The sequence below is a fragment of the Ambystoma mexicanum genome, chromosome 1p (genome assembly GCF_040938575.1).
Source record: "Ambystoma mexicanum isolate Mex_15411 chromosome 1p, UKY_AmexF1_1, whole genome shotgun sequence".
In the NCBI taxonomy this organism is placed as follows: Eukaryota; Metazoa; Chordata; class Amphibia; order Caudata; family Ambystomatidae; genus Ambystoma; species Ambystoma mexicanum.
The window spans coordinates 341,241,784-341,262,057 of record NC_090921.1 but is presented as its reverse complement, the minus strand read 5'-3'; the positions used below and the strand labels follow the sequence as shown (position 1 = coordinate 341,262,057).

At 44.6% G+C, this 20,274-nt stretch overlaps 1 protein-coding gene across 1 annotated transcript in view; it reads right to left on the bottom strand.

The window, feature by feature from the left end:
- LOC138569897 (guanine nucleotide-binding protein subunit alpha-15-like) overlaps positions 1–20,274 on the bottom strand; it is a 383,219-nt gene that overhangs the window by 111,910 nt on the left and 251,035 nt on the right. The window contains exon 6 of the mRNA XM_069648327.1: positions 13,427–13,583. Coding sequence (XP_069504428.1) covers positions 13,427–13,583 — 157 coding nt within the window. The remainder of the gene's footprint in view (positions 1–13,426; positions 13,584–20,274) is intronic.

The following is a 20,274-nucleotide window of genomic DNA, read 5'->3' as shown; positions in this document are numbered from 1 at the left end:
GGAGGGCCCAGGCGTGGATGTGCCGGCCGCCATGTTGTCGTGGACCTGATCCGTGTTGTCGTGAGTTCATCCAACGGCCACCAACGCCGCGATGTTGGGCCTACCTTGGAGGTGCAGCCGTACCCAGGCGCCGTGTTGCAGATCAGGGCCTGGTGCTCCCGTTACACTGTGATGCTGCCCTCTGGTGTTGGATGTCAGATGCCACCTGGTTCTCCAGTGTCCAGAGGGAAAAGCTGTGGTCGTGGTGGCAGAGAGCATGAATGGAGGAGAGACATTTTTTTTTTTTTTTTTTTTTTTGGGTGGGGGGTCACGTGTGTGATTGCACCCCCACCGGGTGTCCAAAAATTTTGCCGCGATGGCTGTGTGGCGTTAGGGTGCCTTCAAAGCACCGAGCCTGTCGTGGAGTTCCTCTTGCCTCGTCGCCATTGTTATGTCGTCAGCCCTCGGCCTGCGCGCGGGGGCTGGCAGAATGTTAGCAGGCCGCGCGGCCTTGTGCGCAGCTCCAGCGGGAGCGAAGTGAAGATACACTCACACAGGTTGCTGGTCGGCCCCGGAACTGCCTCCCGAACGCGGGGGCGGGGCTTTTATTTAGGACGCCCTGCGTCACCGCGTAGTGGGACGCAGGGCGGAACTCAACAGCTTGTTAGTTTGCTTGCAGGACAGCTGAATGTCAACCCACAACGAACCCCCACTGACGAACCCCGTGGGAGCAGGAGCTCCGGTGGGCTGCACGAGCAGCATTCAAGCACCTTCCCTAGCCCAGCTGACTGAGGTAAGCCTGCTGGCTACCTCCTCTACCGAGAGCGAGTAGAGTTTCTTGATTATTCTAGCTTTTATGCGCAGTAATCACCCCCACGACGAGCCGCTGCATGCAAGCTGACTTGCTTGCATTATCAGGCTCATCCAAGGAAGCTGTGCCGTAAGCTTCCTCTCCTCCATTTGCCAACACGTGGCTTCACCCGCTCCAAGATGGCGGCCCCCCCATCTACCCATCTGCAGCCACAGCTAGAAGCTGCACCATCTGCTGTCCCATTGGTCAAGGCTCCCTTTGTCTGTGCCAATCCATGACCGGAGGCGCGAGCCGGCCCCCCTCCAGGAAGGCCCACTCTGGCAAGGCTGGTGCCTGTCCAAGCATGTCCTGGCCGTCTGCCAGGAACCCTGCCCTAATGGGGTCCCATCTCAGCCGTGACCCGGATGCCAGCAGGAGCTGGAGTCCCCCCCCCCCACTGCAGGAGCAGTGCCCTGCCAGGCGACATACACTTCACTGAAGGTAGGCAATCTGCTATCAGGAGCTTGACGAGCCGAGTGCCACAACCCCTACACCTCCTCCGAGCAGACCTGTAAAGACTGCATGTACTGACACAGGCACATGGATCTTGCTCCTGTCGAGAGCCTGTCTGGAGCTGGATGAGCTCTGGGCCCCCCTACGCCTGTTTCCACCTGATAAGGTCAACCTCCACCCCTCTATCCCAGAAGCTACATAGACCACGTGCACTACGTACCCCCTGAAAATCTGGAAATAGCGTTTGTGGTACCGGACCTAATGTTCATGTAATTCGCATCAAACTCTGTACGCTTCCTGAGCTCACACTATATATATTGAGTCCAGCCAGTGTGGCAAATCTGAGCTATTACTGCTACACCAAAAATACTATAATGCCATTACTCAGACCTGCATAATATCTGCTATACCAGCCCATATGCATATGCCCTAGCCCTTGCCGCAACAGCACTATGCTGACATATTCCGTTATTGACCTAGCATAAATCTGCACTTGCCATTGTCTGCCACACTAGCCCATATGTGCACTGCATTTGATTGTTGAACCTAGTCTATGTGTGCACTGCATTTGATTGTTGAACCTAGCCCATATGTGCACTGCATTTGATTGTTGAAATAAATAACATATCATATCATAATCTAGCCTATATTTGCACTGCATTTGATTGCTGAACCTAGCCCATAGGTGCACTGCATTTGATTGTTGAACCTAGCCCATATGCGCACTGCTTTTGATTGTTGAACTTAGCCCATACGTGTACTGCATTTGATTGCTGAACGTAGCCCATACGTGCACTGCATGTGATTGTTGAACCTAGCCCATACGTGCACTGCATTTGATTGTTGAACTTAGCCCACTTGCGCTACTGTGCCCTGCCTCTGATCTAGCCCATACATGCAGACGAGCTGCATGACTACGCCCAACCACCAACGCGCATGAGACCCGTTATACCTGGCCTAACCCAAAGTAAGCCAGCCTGCTCTTATCGGACCACCTTGGGTCCCCTCTCTCTGCACCCACGCCTGTATTAACCAACAAGCCCATATCAGAATCCAAAGAATTCATGTTACATTAGCTAGTGACTGTCAATACTCGCTAGGTCCTCACTTCTATCTTAATATCTTTTATCATGTTACTACACCTTTGTGCCTACCTGAGGCTAATGCTCCCTCAACTGAGACTATCACTCTCACTGTGGGCATCTATCCTTAAGATCCACTTACCATCAGCTAGCTTAGTTGCCACCATCAATCTGCGCCTTGGAACTATGGCCCCTACCTGCAGACCTTTGGCCATCTACCAGCCTAAACTAATAGCAGCTCCTTACAATAACTTGAGACTTAGCACTGCACCTGCTCCTCACAATAGCCTGCCTCACTTGAGTGCTGAGCCTCCCAACATTTACCTTAACGCCCCTGCCTTATGGCTAGATCACTTCACTAAAAAACCTACACCTAAACAACCATGTTCTACTTACCTAAGAAACAAGAGATTAGGAACTAGATTTCTGAGCATGACTGGGCACTCTAAGCATCCTAGCTCCTGGCTGAAACGCTTGACGCCTAGCCTTCTCCCCCAGACTCCCATCTCACCTATACCTAAGCCCCCCCAGTTGGCCCCAGCTCCACCAGGGAAAGCCATACAGATCAAGGCTGCTTTGGGCAACACAAGGTCCCTCGCAGCTCATGCACTCGACATCGCTGACCTTATCAAGACACAGGAGCTTGACTTTATTGCCATCTCTGAGACCTGGCTGAATGCCGCTTTTGGCCCTGCACTCTCACTGGCAATTCCCCCTGAGTACTCCATCTCTATATGCGACCGCACCTCCAGAGGAGGTGGAGTTGCCTTTATCCATAAAACTTCACTAGGACTTAGAGCCCTACCTAGTACAAACATGAAATCCACCAAGCTACTCTCTGTCTAACTTCCACTATCTGCCAATCAAACAAACGGCCACTGTACACCTAATTTACAGACCACCTGGTCCTCCCACATCATTTGTGGATGACATTAACTCCTTAGTACTTGACAAAGCCAAAACCAACTCACAAATTATCTTTCTTGGAGACCTCAATCTAGGTTACCAAGACCCCTATGACCCCACGGCCATTGACTTCGCCAACACCCTAACTAATTTAGGATTCTCCCATCATATACAAGAACCTACCCACAACAAAAGGAGGTCCTTAGATTGGCTAAGTGACATTAATTGTAACATCAGTCTACTCTCAAATTCACCTTGCGCATGGTCGGATCACCATATCATTACCTTCAACATTGAAGCAGTTCACGTACCCGTGCCTTCCGTCTCACCTGCCATCCCTACCAGAAACAAAAAGGTGCTCTGTGGAAATTGCCTGGGATTAACATCAAGCATTTGTTTTGCCTGCACGGACGTTCGTGAATTGCCTCGCTCGACAGCAGGAGGAAGTCTTTCTGCCGAACACCTTGGACTGCCTGATCTAGTGGCACTGGAAGAAGGACTGCTTTGGCTGGGCTGCACCCTTGTGACGCCCACACACCCTTGGAAGCCTCCTATATTTACCCAGCAGGCAGCGCACTCACGCGCGCACCGTGGGAAGTACAGAGGAAGTACTGTTTACTGGCGTGCCATGCTCTGTGGAAATTGCCTGCGAATAACATCAAGCATTTGTTTTGCCTGCACGGATGTTCGTGAATTGCCTTGCTCGACAGCAGGAGGAAGTCTTTCTGCCGAACACCTTGGACTGCCTGATCTAGTGGCACTGGAAGAAGGTGACTGTTCAATCTCTAGTACGCATAACGGGCATGCCTAGTACTTTAGCGGGCACGCGAGTACACTGTGCACTGAGTGTTCATGGGGTGTTTAGACTAATATTCATCTCGTGATATCATCGTGCACGCGAGAAGTACACTAACGTTGTATGTGGGTGGATGAATAAGCTAGTATATTGATTGGCTGTTTTTTTCTGTCCCTTTCTTTGGAAGGACTGCTTTGGCTGGGCTCCGCCCTTGTGACGCCCACACCGCTTGGAAGCCTCCTATATTTACCCAGCAGGCAGCGCACTCGCGCGTGCACCGTGGGAATTACAGAGGAAGTACTGTTTACTGTTCACTGTGCAGTGTGCGGTGCGCTGGCTGCTGGGGGGGTAAGGTAGGTTGACTGCAATAATTGTAAAACCAAGGCGCTCTTTGGATTATTTGAGCACTGGGTAATAAGCTCCTTCTACTCGAGTTAATATGGTGAATGGTCTCCGTAGTGGGCGAAAAATCCACAGCAAGACGAGCAATGATATGGTTGATACTATGTTAATATATGCAGATAATGAGGCAATGGTAGACTCTGAGAGTGAGAACAACTCATCTAACAAGGTGGGAACGTCGGCATGCGTAGAGACCCTTGGAGATTTGACTGGTAAAATAACACAGCCTGAGATCTTAGTGGAAACCATGCCCGAGAATAACTCTGATACCGCACTAGTGACCTTTCATCTCAAAGCAATGAATCATGACTCCGATAATGGGGTTCTGAGTGAAACCTCAGGAGATGATCTGAAAGGTGATTTATTAGCAAAGATGGGTATTTCCACCACTAAACCTCGATTCTCCGATGTTTCAATTATTGCACCTGCAATTGAGGCATTGTTGGACAGAAGGATGCGGTTCTCTAGAGGGCCCTCCACCCCATTTAAAGCCAAGAAGTACTGTATGGAGGATGTACATGTGCATATTGATGCTGATCTAGAACCGAGCTTGAAGGACCAGGTGCATACCTTTTTTGACGACCAAATTGGTAACAATGAGGGGAATAAGGAACTTAAAAAGTTAGGGACCAGTTCTCCTTCAGAAATAAAAATCCCCTCTGAAGGGACTACTAGGATGTCGGAATTTCTTCCGGCTTTGGTACCCTACCCTGTTGAACCACAAATTACCTTGTCGGCCCTAGAAGCCGAGGCAGAACGTAACTTAATTGAGTCCTCTGATATTGGAGCTGAGTTTCCGGTATTGTCTAGAATCCTGAATCTTCTAGATAAAGGACATGATCAGACGCATGTCCAACTTGGATATTCACACAGTTTGTTAACTGACCTTCTTACAAAGGTCAACAGAATAGAGGGGTTATTGTTCACGTGTGATATGGTAGCGGCTCTCTCTAAAGGGAAACAAAGAGTGAGCTCCTCACTGAACAATAAAGCCTCCCAAACACCCGCTGACCCACGATTGGGATTCATGGCGACAACTACTTTTGCTGCGGTTACGGCTGGTGATACTACCAAAAATGATTTGCCTGTAGCAGCAGAAATAAAACATCTAACTGAGCTGGTATCGGCCAATGCAGAGGCCATACAACAAATAATAGCCAGTATAACCAGGGGCGATCGTAGTGAACAACTTTTAGATGTTCAGATGATTAGTGATGATGTGATTGCTGTTCCGATTCCTTCGACACCTAACTTACCAAAAGAGGAACCTTTAGATAGTCCCTCAACTCTAACCAATTTGATTGATTTAGAAGATGAGGCTCAGTTAGGTCAGCAGGAATTGAGAACGCCGATGATTGAGGAACAGGTATATGAACCTGTCCTGTCAAGGAAACAGAAAAAAATGCTCCTGAGAGCTACAAAACGTAAAATAAATCAAGCAAAAAGCCTAAAAGCAAAGAACCAGCAAATGCCTCTTAAAGTCACTCTATAATCATTGAAGGTCGATCCAAAGAACTTGTCGCATGATGAAGAGAGGATTGATTTATCGCAACTGAATAAAGAGTCAAGGGCAGTATTGAGCATTGACATAACACATAGTCCTGCCGATCCACAGCAATTGCTGAATAAACACAACACAGGAAGAGATTTGGGGGAGACGGCTGCGAGAGAGCAGGGTTGTTCGCCCAAACAAAAACAAACGGACTTGATAAAGTTCTTTCCTGCCTTATATATAAAGAAGGCCTCCAATAAAATCAAGGTTGCAGCTGTAAATAAAAGCACGAAAATAACAGTTGCGAATAAACTTATTAAATAGTAAAGGACAGGCAGACTTGGATCGGCCAGTGATGAATCAACCCCCCCCTACAGCGGGACCTTCGTATAGTGCTAACAAAGCTCCTGTATTTAGGGCAGCAACTGATGAGGGGGACGAACTTGAAGAGTTGGGTGCTTTGCAAGGAAAGCACAGTATAAACAGGGACCTCAATAGGTCAAAATTAGAACCATTGATTCAGAGTGATGAGGTCTACGCTGAATCCTACTCTAACGATCAAGTGGCAATAAAAGACGGAATGTTTCTAACCCCTGAGATGCCTTCTATTATGGGATGGGAAAGCAAACAACTAAACTCTTCCAAAACGAGCTTAAATCGCTCGGCGTTGCTTAAAGCCTTTCAAGAAATCCCAGCACTACGTACGATTAGAAGTAATGATATAGATTGGGTTCATTTGGCTCACAATAATCCCACGCGGATGATATGTTGTGGCTATCAGTCACACATCATCATAAAAATGATTTGGGCTCAGCGTGAAGACCTGGAATTACTGGGATTACATCCTGTCTCTTTAATACCAGTGAACTTGCTGAAATTTTCATTACGACTGTTCCGGATTCCCTGCAAATAGCTAATGCAGTGGGTTCCCTACCACTGATCAATGAGGAGGTGCTGAAACAATTTATGAACCTAGCAGCATCCCTAACGGGTATGATGAGTATGGGGGCTTTGACTGCACCTGCCCCGCATCCTAAATTAGGAAGCAAATAGGATGAAAATTTGGGGATTGGGATTTTCTCGTGGAACTCATGCGGAAGTGCTAATTTAAGGTCATGGAATGAGACATTAGATAGGGACAGTCACCCTGGGATTTGTCTGATACAGGAGACTATGTGCATGGGTAACTTGGTCCTAGAAGGATTCAATGCTTATCTACAGCCTGCTAGAAGAGGTGGTCAAGGCCGTCCTGCTGGAGGCCTTGCTATATTGATTGATAAGCAGTTAAAACTAGAATCCTCTATTGTGTGGGCTGATGAAGCTTTACTGGTGGTGGGAATTGTATACAAAGATATCGTGGGTCAAGAGATTCTGATTGTTGACTTATATTGGAATGAGGTCGCAGTTTCTTTTGAAACAATCACTAATCGAATGAACCATATTTTCGAACAGGCTGTGATTCAGAACCTAACCCTGAATGTAATCATTGGAGGTGACTTCAATTCCACCTGTGTAGTCATAGATAAGAATGGGAAAGAGGCTATCCATGATGTAAAAAAAAAATCCCAGGTAAATGGTTTAAGGTGGTTGGAATTCTTTCTCCAATGGGACATTCAATGTGTCCCGTTCCTACCGGGGAGCGCTCATTATACCTGGGCTAGAGGTACCTGCGCGTCACTTATTGATTATATTTTTGTGTCTACTAGGCTCTTAGAATTAATGGACCCCATAGCGATTTGTAATCCTGGGAGGGAGATCATCTATCCTTGAACTCTAACCTTAGATTAAATGTGACACTTTTTGATAATATTCCCATGCTTACTGCAATTGAATTTGATCGCGCAGGAGCCACTATTAAGTGGACTTCTAGCACGTGTAATGAAGTTACCGCCAAAATCGAAAATGATATCTTGATCAACAGGAGTTGTGTCTCTTGTGGTATATCGGGGGTCATTGTTGAGATCCAGAATTCCATTAGAGTTACATTGCATATAGCTTGTTTGATGAAATATAAGGCTAGTAAGCCTATAATTACGCACCATCATCACTATAATTTAAAAGTAGTCGCTCTAAGGAAAGAGAAACGTACACTGCTTAGACAGCTTACTAAATCTAATGTTCCAAACGATGTTTTTAATGAAAGCAAAGCCCAAATTAACACGACCTACAAAAGACACCTAAAACTAATGAGGTATGAACTGAGAAATAAGGATAATCAACATCTAATTACTTTATTATTAAAGAACAATACTAGACTGGTGTGGGCTACCATGCGATCCCTGTTTGACAATACTGAGTCAATTGGAGAAGCGGCAATATCGGCAGTTGTCTGGATGGCGTTTATTAAGGCTACATTTACTAAACCTTCGGCTTTCTGCGGCTATAGGGATATTTTAATCTTTAGGCCTACCCGGTGTGGCTGCCCATGGACGATAGAAGACATAACTATAATCATCAAGAAATCAAAAGGATCTAGAGCCCCAGGTCCGGATGGGATTCCTCTGTGTCTTATTAAACTTAACCCGGACTTGTGGGCAAGAATGCTCAAAATAAAATTTGATGTGATTTACTGTTTGGGCTACATTCCTAAGTCGTGGTGTATGGCTATTATCATACCAATCTACAAAAAGGGCCAATTGAATGATCCGACCAATTATAGGCCGATAGCTTTGATGGATGCTGCAGCAAAGATCTTTACTAGTCTGCTACTCCAACAGATTAATCAGCACATCATAAAGTTCAATCTTCTCTCGAAATATCAGACTGGCTTCCGACGCCAAATGGGTTGTCACCTTAATGCGCCACTCATTGCTCATGCATACCAACAAACTAGATCTTATAAGGCAGGACCGGTATACATGGCGTCACTGGATCTCACTGCTGCATTTGATTCTGTAATTAGACACACTTTATGGACAAAAGTGACCAAATTTGAATTTCCTGAGCAGCTTGTGTCTATCATTGCTGCCCTTCATAAACAAACCACTTATCGAATTCGGTTGACTAGCAATGGGGCATTCACCAATCTAATTCCCACTGAGATCAGACTGAAACAGGGATGTAACCTTGCTGCAGTCCTCTTTCATTTATATCTATTAGACTTGGACGAGCAATGGATGGATGCCATCATTTTTCCAGTGAAACTGGGGGCAACTGCGCTAAATTGGTTGAGTTTTGCAGATGATTTGTTATTTTTTGATAGGACCCCCTTTGGGTTACAGACAAAATTGGCCCTGTTTCATTCCTTTGCTAGCAAACATAATCTTGAGATCAATCTTAAAAAATCCTTCATAATAACGTTTATTGAAGGTCGGAAAAAGATTGTTAAATTTGAATGGGGCCTGAATGGGATTGCTATTTCTAAATCCACTGCCATCCGCTATTTAGGCTACCAACTTGCTAGCTCGTACTCTTTGGAGGGATGGAAGATATTTGTGGCCGATAAGGCAAAAATGTTAACTATACAGATGAAAATGATTCATCATCGTCTGGGGAAATACTCTATGATCCCTATAATGAAATTTTATAATCAAAAGATTGAACCAATTCTATTGTATGCTCTAGATATATGTTTGCTTGATGTGGAACCAATTCTTGATGTGATCCAAGGTAAAATGTGGAAAACTGTTTTGGGTCTGGCTCACTCGATCCCAAATGTTATTGTGTGTCATGAGATGGGCTTACTACCATTATCAGTGAAATGGCACTGGCGACTTCTCAGGCACTATGGTAAAATGCTAGTGCCCCCCAAAGATTCACTCTATGAAGATCTAGAATCTATGATAAAGAAAGGATACCCTCCATCATTTCTAAAATACTTCAGATATCATTGGTGTTTATTGATTGACAAAAAATTAATGAATATCATACTTTTGGTGAATACGCAAAATTTACATGGCAGTGGGGACATCGGCCTATGTATCAGGCTATTTTTCCTTGCGAACGGCCCAGGAAGACGTATTTGAGAGTTTGCTTGAACCAGTTACTTACGAATGAGCGATTGATGTCATGGAAATCCTATAATAATTCACCTAATAATGGTCAATGTAGATTCTGCAATGATAATACCATGTTGGAAACATTGAAACATCTGACAGTTTACTGTGTGTATTTTGAATCTATAAGAACCCACATACTTGGTAAATATCTTTACACAGTATCTACCCTAAGCAGAGAGGCCCTCTGGCAAAGATGCATGGTAGGGATGAATCAAAGCCTCATTATTGGTTTAACAAATTTCTTAACAATTATTGAAAAAAAATTGTCAGAAAAGCTCCCAACTGAAAGTGATGAACCATGAGCTACTTATCAAGATGGCTTCAATAGAGGAATATTGTGTTTGTACTAATTTCTGCACCAGCTTGGGTAGTGCTTTTGAAAGTTGTAGCCCTATGTAAATGTTTTTGTGTGCAATTGGGATATGAAATGAAATGAAATGAATTGAGTGTTTTATACCTCTGTCAAGATTCAAGTAGTGAACTCTGGACTTTTAGTATGTGATGTTGATGCCTAAAAACAGTCTAGTGATACTAGCTGTGGTCTGCTATGTTGATGTATAATCAATAGTTTTTAGATTCTTAGGAAATAATCTATGTAGAGATGTTGTCTGGGTTTGGATGTAAAGGAGGGTGCTTGTTATGATGTATGTGAATTATATGAGATATTATTGTCTTGTTTGTTATGTTTTAAAAGAATTTTGTAAAGGTTTGTAAAACAAACCATAAACAATAAAAAAAAAAAAAAGGACATAACGTCCGAGAAGCTACTCACCCTCATCCTTCCTACCCTCAACAACGTCATTGATTCTTGCTCACACCCCACTACCTTAGCTGACACTTACAACCAGGTGGTGCTTTCAGCTATAAATTCCATCGCCCCTTTCAAACTCAGGAAACCCAAACAGCATACGCACCTCAATTTGTGGTTCACACCACAGCTAAGACTGCTTCGCAAAGAGAAACGCAGCGCGGAAACACGCTGGAAAAGTCACCCTTCTGATGCCCACAAGGACGGACTCTTCCTAGCTAATCTTAACTACAAAGAAGCCATACTCCAGGCCAAAAAAGAGTCTTACAATAACTGCATCTTGTCAGCACAATCCAATACTAAAGAATTATTTAAAATTCTTAAGGAATTTTAGTCTCCTGCAGTACCTCCAGACTCTTGCACCAAGGACAGCAATTGGTGTACCAATATACAGACAGCATTCCTGGACAAAACTGCATCCCTCCAAACTAAAATTAGAGGTAAACAAAACTCATTAGAGTCGGACAATCCTCTGACCATTTCTACGACTGGTACTTGCCAGGCCAACTTGAACTGTAAACCGTTGGCCTTCTCCCCTCTTACTATTTCTGAAGTAGAAGGAATTATAAACAATCTTAAACGCTCAAACTGTCAAGGTGACCCATGCCCGGCTCCTATCATCAAGGAAGCCTCCCACGATCTAGCCCCCTTCATCAAGGCCTTCATAAACACCTCAAGGACGCCTAGGTGATCCCACTACTCAAAAGAAACATCCCTTGACCCCAACATACTGACTAATTTTAGACCTATCATCACGGTCCCTTTCCTGCTCAAGATTCTAGATCATGCAGCTTATCTGCAGATCCAAGAACATCTTGAATCTAACATTCTCCTTGGGCTAAGACAATCCGGCTTCCGCCCTAAACACGGAACTGAAACAGCCTTGATCGATCTGAAAATTCAAATAGAGATCCTAAAAGACAATGGGAAATTAGCGTTACTCTTACTTCTTGATCTCTCTGCGGCATTCAATCTGGTAAATCACCAATTACTTTGCCAACATCTTAAATCTGCGGCCCATTTTTCGGACTCTGCCAATGCGTGGATCCACTCTTTCCTAAGTAACAGATCCATGCAGGTTTTCTCTCCTATAGCATTAGCTGACCCTTCTCCTATACACTGCGGCATACCACAAGGCTCTTGTGTGTCGCCAACACTTTACAACGGGTTCACCAAACCTCTCTTCGATATGCTTGATTATCTGGGTGTCTCCTACACTAACTATGCGGATGACACCCAGATACTCATTCCCATTACTGGTGATCACACAGCCGATACCAAATCCGTGAATGACGTCTACCTGGTTATTCAGGCCTGGATGGCACTACACGAACTCTGCCTCAATGGCGACAAGACTGAGCTCCTATGACTAGGCTCAACTCAACGTCTTAATAAACTAGACCAGGCCTTCAAGTCTTTCAACATTGATGGCAATGACATTAAGGTCTCCAAGGACACAAAAACTCTAGGCGTCTATCTGGACTCTGCTCTCTCACTGAACAGACAAACTAATGCAGTAAGGTCGGCCTCGGCCTATACCTGCAAACTCATCACTGCCTGCAGATCCTTCTTAAACTCCAACAACTGCATTACCTTGGCAAGAAAATTCATTATGTTTAAGATCGACTACTGTAGTGCCCTTTACTTGGGGACCAGTCAGTCCAACCTCAACAAACTACAAACAACCCAGAATAATGTCATCAGGGCGGCTCTCAATATCCCTAGGCACTCCCATATCTCTAACGTCAGATCAGGTCTACGCTGGCTCCCAGTAAAACAAAGAATCGCCTTGAAAACCCTAGCCTTGACACACAAATGCTTGGACAACAAGGCCCCACCATACCTCTCCACCCGTCTCACTCTCCATCCCTCCACACGACCCACTAGAACTCCACAAATTCACAGCCTCATTTTGCCCAGATTCAAACTCCAAAAAGCCAGAGGAGTGAGCTTCCCTGTTTTAGCCTCGAAGCTCTGGAACTCCCTTCCTGTCCCCATCAGAACTGAGCCTTCTTTTCAAACCTTCAAGAATAAAACCAAATCTTGGCTCTTATAAGGTCTGGCCTTAAACACCAGGGTCGTTCTGCTTTCTTGTATATTTTGTTTATTTACCCAATTATTTTTATTGCTTAAGGATGTATATTTTGTATATTTACCTGCTTATCTTTACTGATTATGTCTGTATATTATTGTATTCATGATTCCTCTACGAGACTTCTGCTCCCCCGCATCTTCTTGTAAACAGGGGGAGCCTGAATTTCGTGCCATTGACCCTTATAGTATGTACTGTAACTGTGTATGCAAGACTATGCGCCCAGATGCCCTCGGGCCTGGCTGCGCTTTACAAATAAACTAAATACAAATACACAAGTGAGACAGTCTTCAATATGTGCCTGGCCTGTAAACCGTCCAACTTATCTGAACAGTTTCCAACTGGGCTAGGTTTTTCTAGTAATGGCCTGCATGTAGCTGACATCTTGTGTTAAAAATTGCCAGCCGGGTGAACCCTATATGTGTAAAAAAGAACTAAATCAGAGTTTTTGGGGCACTTTACTTTATGCAAAAAGATGCAGGGTTGAGGAAGTTTCATGTCTTCTGGACTAGGTGGGACAACGAGCAGAACGAGGGACGTATTGCTTAAGAAACAGTACATATCTCACCTTTATAATTAGGGAAGTAGTCACTGAGGTCAGAACCATTAATCTTCTCGGCCAGAATGTCAGTCTTGTTCAAGAAGAGGATGATGCCAATGTTCTTCTGCCAGTTGGGTAGGAGCAGGATATTGTTGAATAGAGCTAAACTCTCTCGCATCCGGTTCTACATGGAGAGACAATAACCCAATTAAGCTATCTCAAAGCAAAACCAGGCAGGATGTAATCCGGCAGGTATTGACACAAGGAAATTCAATATCATGGACAAAACCCAGTTAAAGGTCATCAAATGTATAAACAGAATAATCCTATTCAAAGTTTTCTTGCAAACATAATTTTGCTGCTTGGTTAAATGAGGGCCAGAACAGCACGAGAAATATAGGCGAATTAAGACTGATCCCTTTTAACATGGATTAAGCCTATTAGTGAACACATTCTATAGATATTTTAACTCTGCCAAATAGATCATGATTCTTATCAATCTTTGAATGCTGTCATTATATAACAGTTCAAATTAATTGCCATTATATATCCCAACTGCATTCAATCAATTAGGTAAAAAGTGTGTAGTCTGAACATAGGTAGCTGAAGAAGGATTTTGAAAATAAAAATGCTTGAAAGTTCAGTGCTTAGGAAATAAAGGTACTTGACAAGTGGGGATTGGGAACTGTATATACAGAGGAACAGATGAATGAAATAGCAGTATTTGGTTTACAGGGTCAATGGGGTCGCAAAGCGATCTCCCTCTATGTTCCGAGATAGGATTGCAATTTATAAATCCTGTTTGCACACTCGTTCTTACATATTTAATAATTGTGAAGTGGTACTTGATCTCCAACGGTCTCAGTGGCAAAGGAGAGCCGTTGGAGTGCCAGGTGGCCTCCACACTACTATGGAGTATAATCTATCACACTCTTGCACTGGAACTGGCCCCAGCAAGCCAGCAGAAGATGGGCCACGAAGAAAAGCTAAATCTGAGGTTTCTCCCTGGCGACTGTAAGAACACACAAATAAGAGCAGAGAGACAGCGATGCACAGAGCTGGACTGTGCACAAACGAACCAGCCACAAAGCAGAGCCTCTGGAGCACTCTTTTATTAGGGAACACTTCTATACTTAGACTAGCAGATTTAAATGTAATGTTGTCCATTCCCTCCGATCTAATATCTGCTCTTCACAAGTTACATCACTTTAGCCAGGTATCCCCTTCCAGGGTCTTAGGCTCTACCAAACATTACTCTGGGTGTGACATTGAGCTAATCCCCAACCTGTACTGTGGTCAGATTGTGTTATACATGTTGTTGTTTATATGTTATCCTGATGCATGGAAGCAACAATGGGGATTAGGACAAGAGATAAAAAACGAGTCTTCATCTCATGATATGATATGGCATATGATATGGCATTTATAATCTTGAGATGTCACTGCTAGTAAAGAAGTATCTTCAAATACACTTGGATAATAAATCCCCAAGACTTCATCTGGAATCATTTAATACCATCATGAAGCAGTGCTTGGTGGCAACTGTTCCTGAATTCCTTTGAGGGGGGCTTGTTTTGTCCAAGCTGAGGAGAGAGGTAATTCTAAAATAAATGGTGTAAACATCCTCCTGAATGAAATAATGTTTGTTACTAACACTTCTGAAAATGTAACATTGTGCTGCTGTTAAGACAGCCAAACGTACTTTACTCACAAACAGAATCCTCTTGTAAAGTGGGGATGTTAAAAAAAATATTTTTTTTATCAAGTTTTCTTCTACTTCACGCTCTGCACAATGCAAACTACTCAAACACAGTTCAACATTTTTATTTAAACAATATAAACTTGGGTTAAGCATTATATCAACACCTCCGACACCCACTTTGGCTAATACTGATTGTTACCAGTCAGGATCTCACACAAATATTCCTGATACTTGTGCCCCTGATATTACAAAGTGTATGAACTCACTTATTAGCAGGCGGAATGCTGTGAGATAAATAAATAAATAAATAAGCCTCTTCAAAAAACGCATTCTGGGCTCAGAATATCCAACTTGACATCTATATTAACAAGCATTGTCAAAGCCAATAGTGTTGGCGTTTTCTGCAGTTCTTTGCATTTATAGGCAACAGTATGCAACATTTAAAGGGAGAATGTGAGAAGGGGTGCAGGCGTGCAAGAGAATTAGAAGTGGATAGAGAAAGGGAGGAAGGCATTGAGAGAGGGTTCTATTGATGATGAGTAAGAGGACATATGAGTGAAAATGGTGAAAATGGGAGTACAGGAGAAAAATCGAAGATGTGAGAGAAAAAGTAAGGGCTGCAAGCAAAGGTGAGATTTGGATAAGGTGGAATGAGGGCACAGTGCACAAGAGGATATCCTCAAAGTAGAGCGAGAGAGTAAGAGCACAAAGACGGGCCTGAAGAGAGCGTATGACAGGACAAAGGTGAGAGAGTCAGCGCACGGACAGAGTGAATTAAAAGGCAAGGAGAAAGAGTGACCAAATGGAGAGAGTGACAGTGCACACAGAGAGAGAGTGAGAGGGACAGCACACGTAGGGAACGATCACGTGACAGCATATGGGCAAAAAGAGCACCTGACAGCGCACAGAGAAAAAGGGCCTGATCCTGTCACCCTTCTGTCCATAAATGTACATACACTCTGTGCGTTTCGGGAAAATAGTTTTTATAACAGTAAACCAGTAATCCTGACAAATTACAATTAATTAAACCATATTTCATATCTCACATCCGTGTTGCACAGATATTTAATAATTCTGGTATTGTGATTTCCCCCTAAAACATAGGATAAAAAGCCAACCAATCTTCATTGTGTTTGTTGTATAATATACTGACAGAACAATCTACAGCCTTGACCACTAATCTTTGTCAGTACATCTTAACAAGCCCGTCCTTCTTGGGTCATTAGTAGGGACTTGCCACCCATTCCTACCTTAGTACTGCCTAAACGCACACACGCATTCTCAACTCCGAGGACTAATCTCTCATACCTCGTCTCCAAGGGCATTCACCTACAGCGCTTTGGTGCTATACAAATGGCATTTTACATTACATGGAAGCTGAAATAGAGATTGTGCGCCTCATCAGGGGTTGGCTGGTGCAGTAAAAATGCAGCAGTAACGCTATTATAGCCGTTTTTACTGCTCAGCCCAATCCAGAGTTTGGGCGGAAAGCTGGAGATTTACCAGCTTTCCACCCATTTTCAGTGTTATTACCACCAGCGCTATTACTGCGGGCGGTAAGAGCATCGAAAAGCCCTGTACAGTCCTGTGAACTAACAGCACTACAGCAACTTGGGATCCAGCACAAATAGAGCCAGTCTGAGTTGCGGTAACGCTAATAGCGTTGGGCAGTATCCTGGCACAATTAACGCCGGGATACTGCTCAACTCCTGATGAGGCCTGGTCTACTTTTGCAAGTCAGTATCCAGCCCAGAATAACTCTCTTCCTTTCAGGCCTGCTTCTAGGGAGTTCATAATGGTGCTCGCGCTCTTGGCCGCCAGCCACCTCCTTCTGCCCACCATAGCAGAACGCATATCACGACAGCCCCTGCGCTTTTATTTATGAGGGAGCATCAGGAACTCTGCATATACTGGCTCAAGTATGATGTGGGAATGTTATGTATGTTTATTTGCACCACCATTGTGCCAATGATAAAATGCAGAGTAGCCACACAATGGAGACCTATGGTGTGGGCATCATCCGGGTTATTGACATTAGCTCATGCGTCAGGTGGCAGGGTATCTTCCTGTTTGCCTATAGCCCTTTCATTGCATTTTACTTCTGGAGATTTCACTGTGGTAAGCTGGTTTGAGGGTAAATATGGGAGTTTGACGGTGCGGCTTCGGCAGAAAGGGGTGTGGAAGAGGAGGTAGAGGGCTTGAGGGGCTGGCCCTCCATCAGTAGAAAACGCAGGGAAATGTCATAGAGCCACGAGGCAGGATGCTAATCACACACTTACTGTTTTACCACTGAAATACCACATTCAAATAAATACCGCATTTTTTTACTGTAACCGCCATGCTCGTGACAAGGCCCAGTGTCAATTCCTGATATCCGGGGATCACGAGAGCACCCGCAATATTCAAAGTTTAATACATCCTTGTTCCGAACCCACACGCTTCATACTGGGTTCTAATAGTAATTCATGTTTTTCTGATCTCACACTTGTTGATGGTGCTCCATCTACAGGCGCGCTGCTATCCAATCATCTGCTACCCAGATTAAGACAGCTCACACTGCTGGCAATAACAGGTGGAAATATGTTATCAACGTAGAAAAGATGAGAGCCCTAGATAGCATCACATATTGTTCTAATTACAAAATAACCGGAAGAGGCCCCGAAAGATTAATCAGAAAGCAGGGCTCTTGAGAGCGCTTTCCATCGCGTGCAGCTTTGAACACGTGCAAGCCATGGCTACCTTCTAGCACGTGAGAGATTACTGAAGGATTGCGGCAATGCACATACTGCTGAGATGGAAAGGCTGCTTGTAATATTCCCTGCTTGCCCCCTGCCTGAGTGGCCCCAGTTGGCCACATGGTAAGACGCCGGAACGCGGGCCTGCTGTGGCTCCTGTGCTTCTTATCCAAACATTTCCTTCTCAAGAAAGAAAATACAGTACACATAGGGCCTCATTCCGACTTTTGAGGTAACCACGCTGCCTTCAAAATCGTTCTGACGCTGCCCTGGTGAATGGAGTAATTACCGGTCCATTCCAAGGTTGGAGGGACCGGTAATTCCCCATTCACCAGGGCCCTTCCCCATTCCCATTGAGCTCCTATAGGGCTCAATGGGAATGGGGAAGGCGCTAATAACGGTACCGTAAATTACGGTACCGTTATTAGCACTAAAGTCCCTTTGCGGGTCCCGTCCCTAACGCCTGCTAAAAGCAGGTGTTAATGAAGGACCCGCAAAGGGAACTCGCAGTAGGGCGGTAAGGGTTTAACGTCACCGGTCTCGTTACTGGTGACCGTTAACCCTTACCGCTCCCTACTCGGAATGAGGCCAATATATACACTTTAGCAAGACGACTGCTGTGCTGCAGGGCACAGACAGTAAAGAAAGCAGCATTGGCAGCCAAGCTTTCACTAACATTGCAAACATGTACAGGCGATGGGTCAACATTAATCCGCCTGACACATACAAAGTGAAAGTCGGCAGCATCGGGAAAGCCAAATCACCGCCTACATTCGTTTGACTAACATTAAAAATAGGTGCCTGCTGCGGGTTGACATTAAACCGCCATGGCACATATTTCTAAAGATAGTAAAACAATGCCGCCAACACACATTAACAAATGCAAACAAAACATAGCTTTCAGCTCTCTTCAAATGTACAAAAACAAAATGGCTTACTTCTACAAACAAGCGCACACTGCCCATTCAATCACATCACTAACTGTGTGAGGCAGGCATGGTATCACAAGTAAAAACAGACACAAAGATACAAGTTTCAACACCTTTATTAAGTTTGACTGGGGTTGGAGACTTCCTAGCTGGCCCTAATTTTATAATGGGACCAGTCTCTTCCATCAAAGTAAATAAAATGGGCCAAGTCAGTCAGGCAAACAAAGGAAAAATTTGGTCAGAAACCTATACTTGCCCTCACATTTCACAATAACTAAGTGTGGGAAAATGTATGAAAGTAAAAGAGTATCAAAAGAATGTCAGAATAGCAATTAAAGTTGCTCACCACTCCTTTCCCCAAATTCAGTTCAGTGGGGTTCTTACAAAGTTCCTTCAAGGTGGGTAGTATGCACAGTTCAAAGATTTCCCATCGCCTATTTCAATGTCAGTTCAATATGCATCACAGTTCTCTTCAATGGATTCTTTCTGGCTTCCCTCACCCAGTTTCACACTGGTCAAACAAACAGATATTCACAAAGTTCCTTCTCAGTTACTCTCGCAGGCGGCCCTTGCCTGTCTTCAAACACTTAAACATTGCTGAAACACTTTACAGCTAAACAGCTCTGCTTCCTAGTGCTAGGAGAGAACTCTCCTCCCCAAACTTTGTACTTCTCTTCACAATGTTTACCTGTCAGAGACCTTCACAACCGCATAATATTATCACCCCCATGCGTTACCACTCCAACAGCAGGGTCCTTTTTATTATCACCTTACCATAGACCTTCGTAATCGCTCAGTATTCTCACCTTATCTGTGCCTCTTGCACTTGGTTTTGTAGAACGGACCCTCGGCCACTCTGTTCCTTATTTCACAAAAATATCCATTCACTTTCACATTAGCCTTTCAGGATCTCTGCAAACTCTCTTTCCCTTCTGGCCTTCCCTTCAATGGCTTTCAACACAATTTGCTTTCATTATTCACTGTTCTACTATCTTTCAAGAAACGTTTAACAACGAGCCTTCTCACATGACACCGCTCCGTTACTTTGTTTCTTACCGGCTCCCTCGCCGGCCAAATACATTCAAGCTTTCAGTTCAAGGGGCATCATTACGGGTCTGGCGGTAAACCTGCCAGTGCTACCGGCGGTGGGTTGCTGTCGTACCCTTAAATAACTACTGGAACCTGACTTCCCGGTGCCACCGGGCTATTCCAAGTCCGGCGGCCAGGAAGTCAGGCACCAGCAATTTCGTTAATCCCCATTCCCATAGAGTCCAAAAGAACTCTACAGGAATGGGGACACGGAAGCACCAGCACCGCTGCTAACGGTTGCCAGTGCTTCCGTGACGGCTTTGCCTGCCGTGACCGCTGTGCCCGGCAGGGTCAGACCTCTCGGGCACAGCGGCTCCAGCAGGGAAACTTAGAATGAGGCCATTGTCTTTGTTCTTCAATGCATAGCCTTGCGTGTAACACTTCCACAATCGTGCGTATCACAAACCGGGCTCTCCCTTT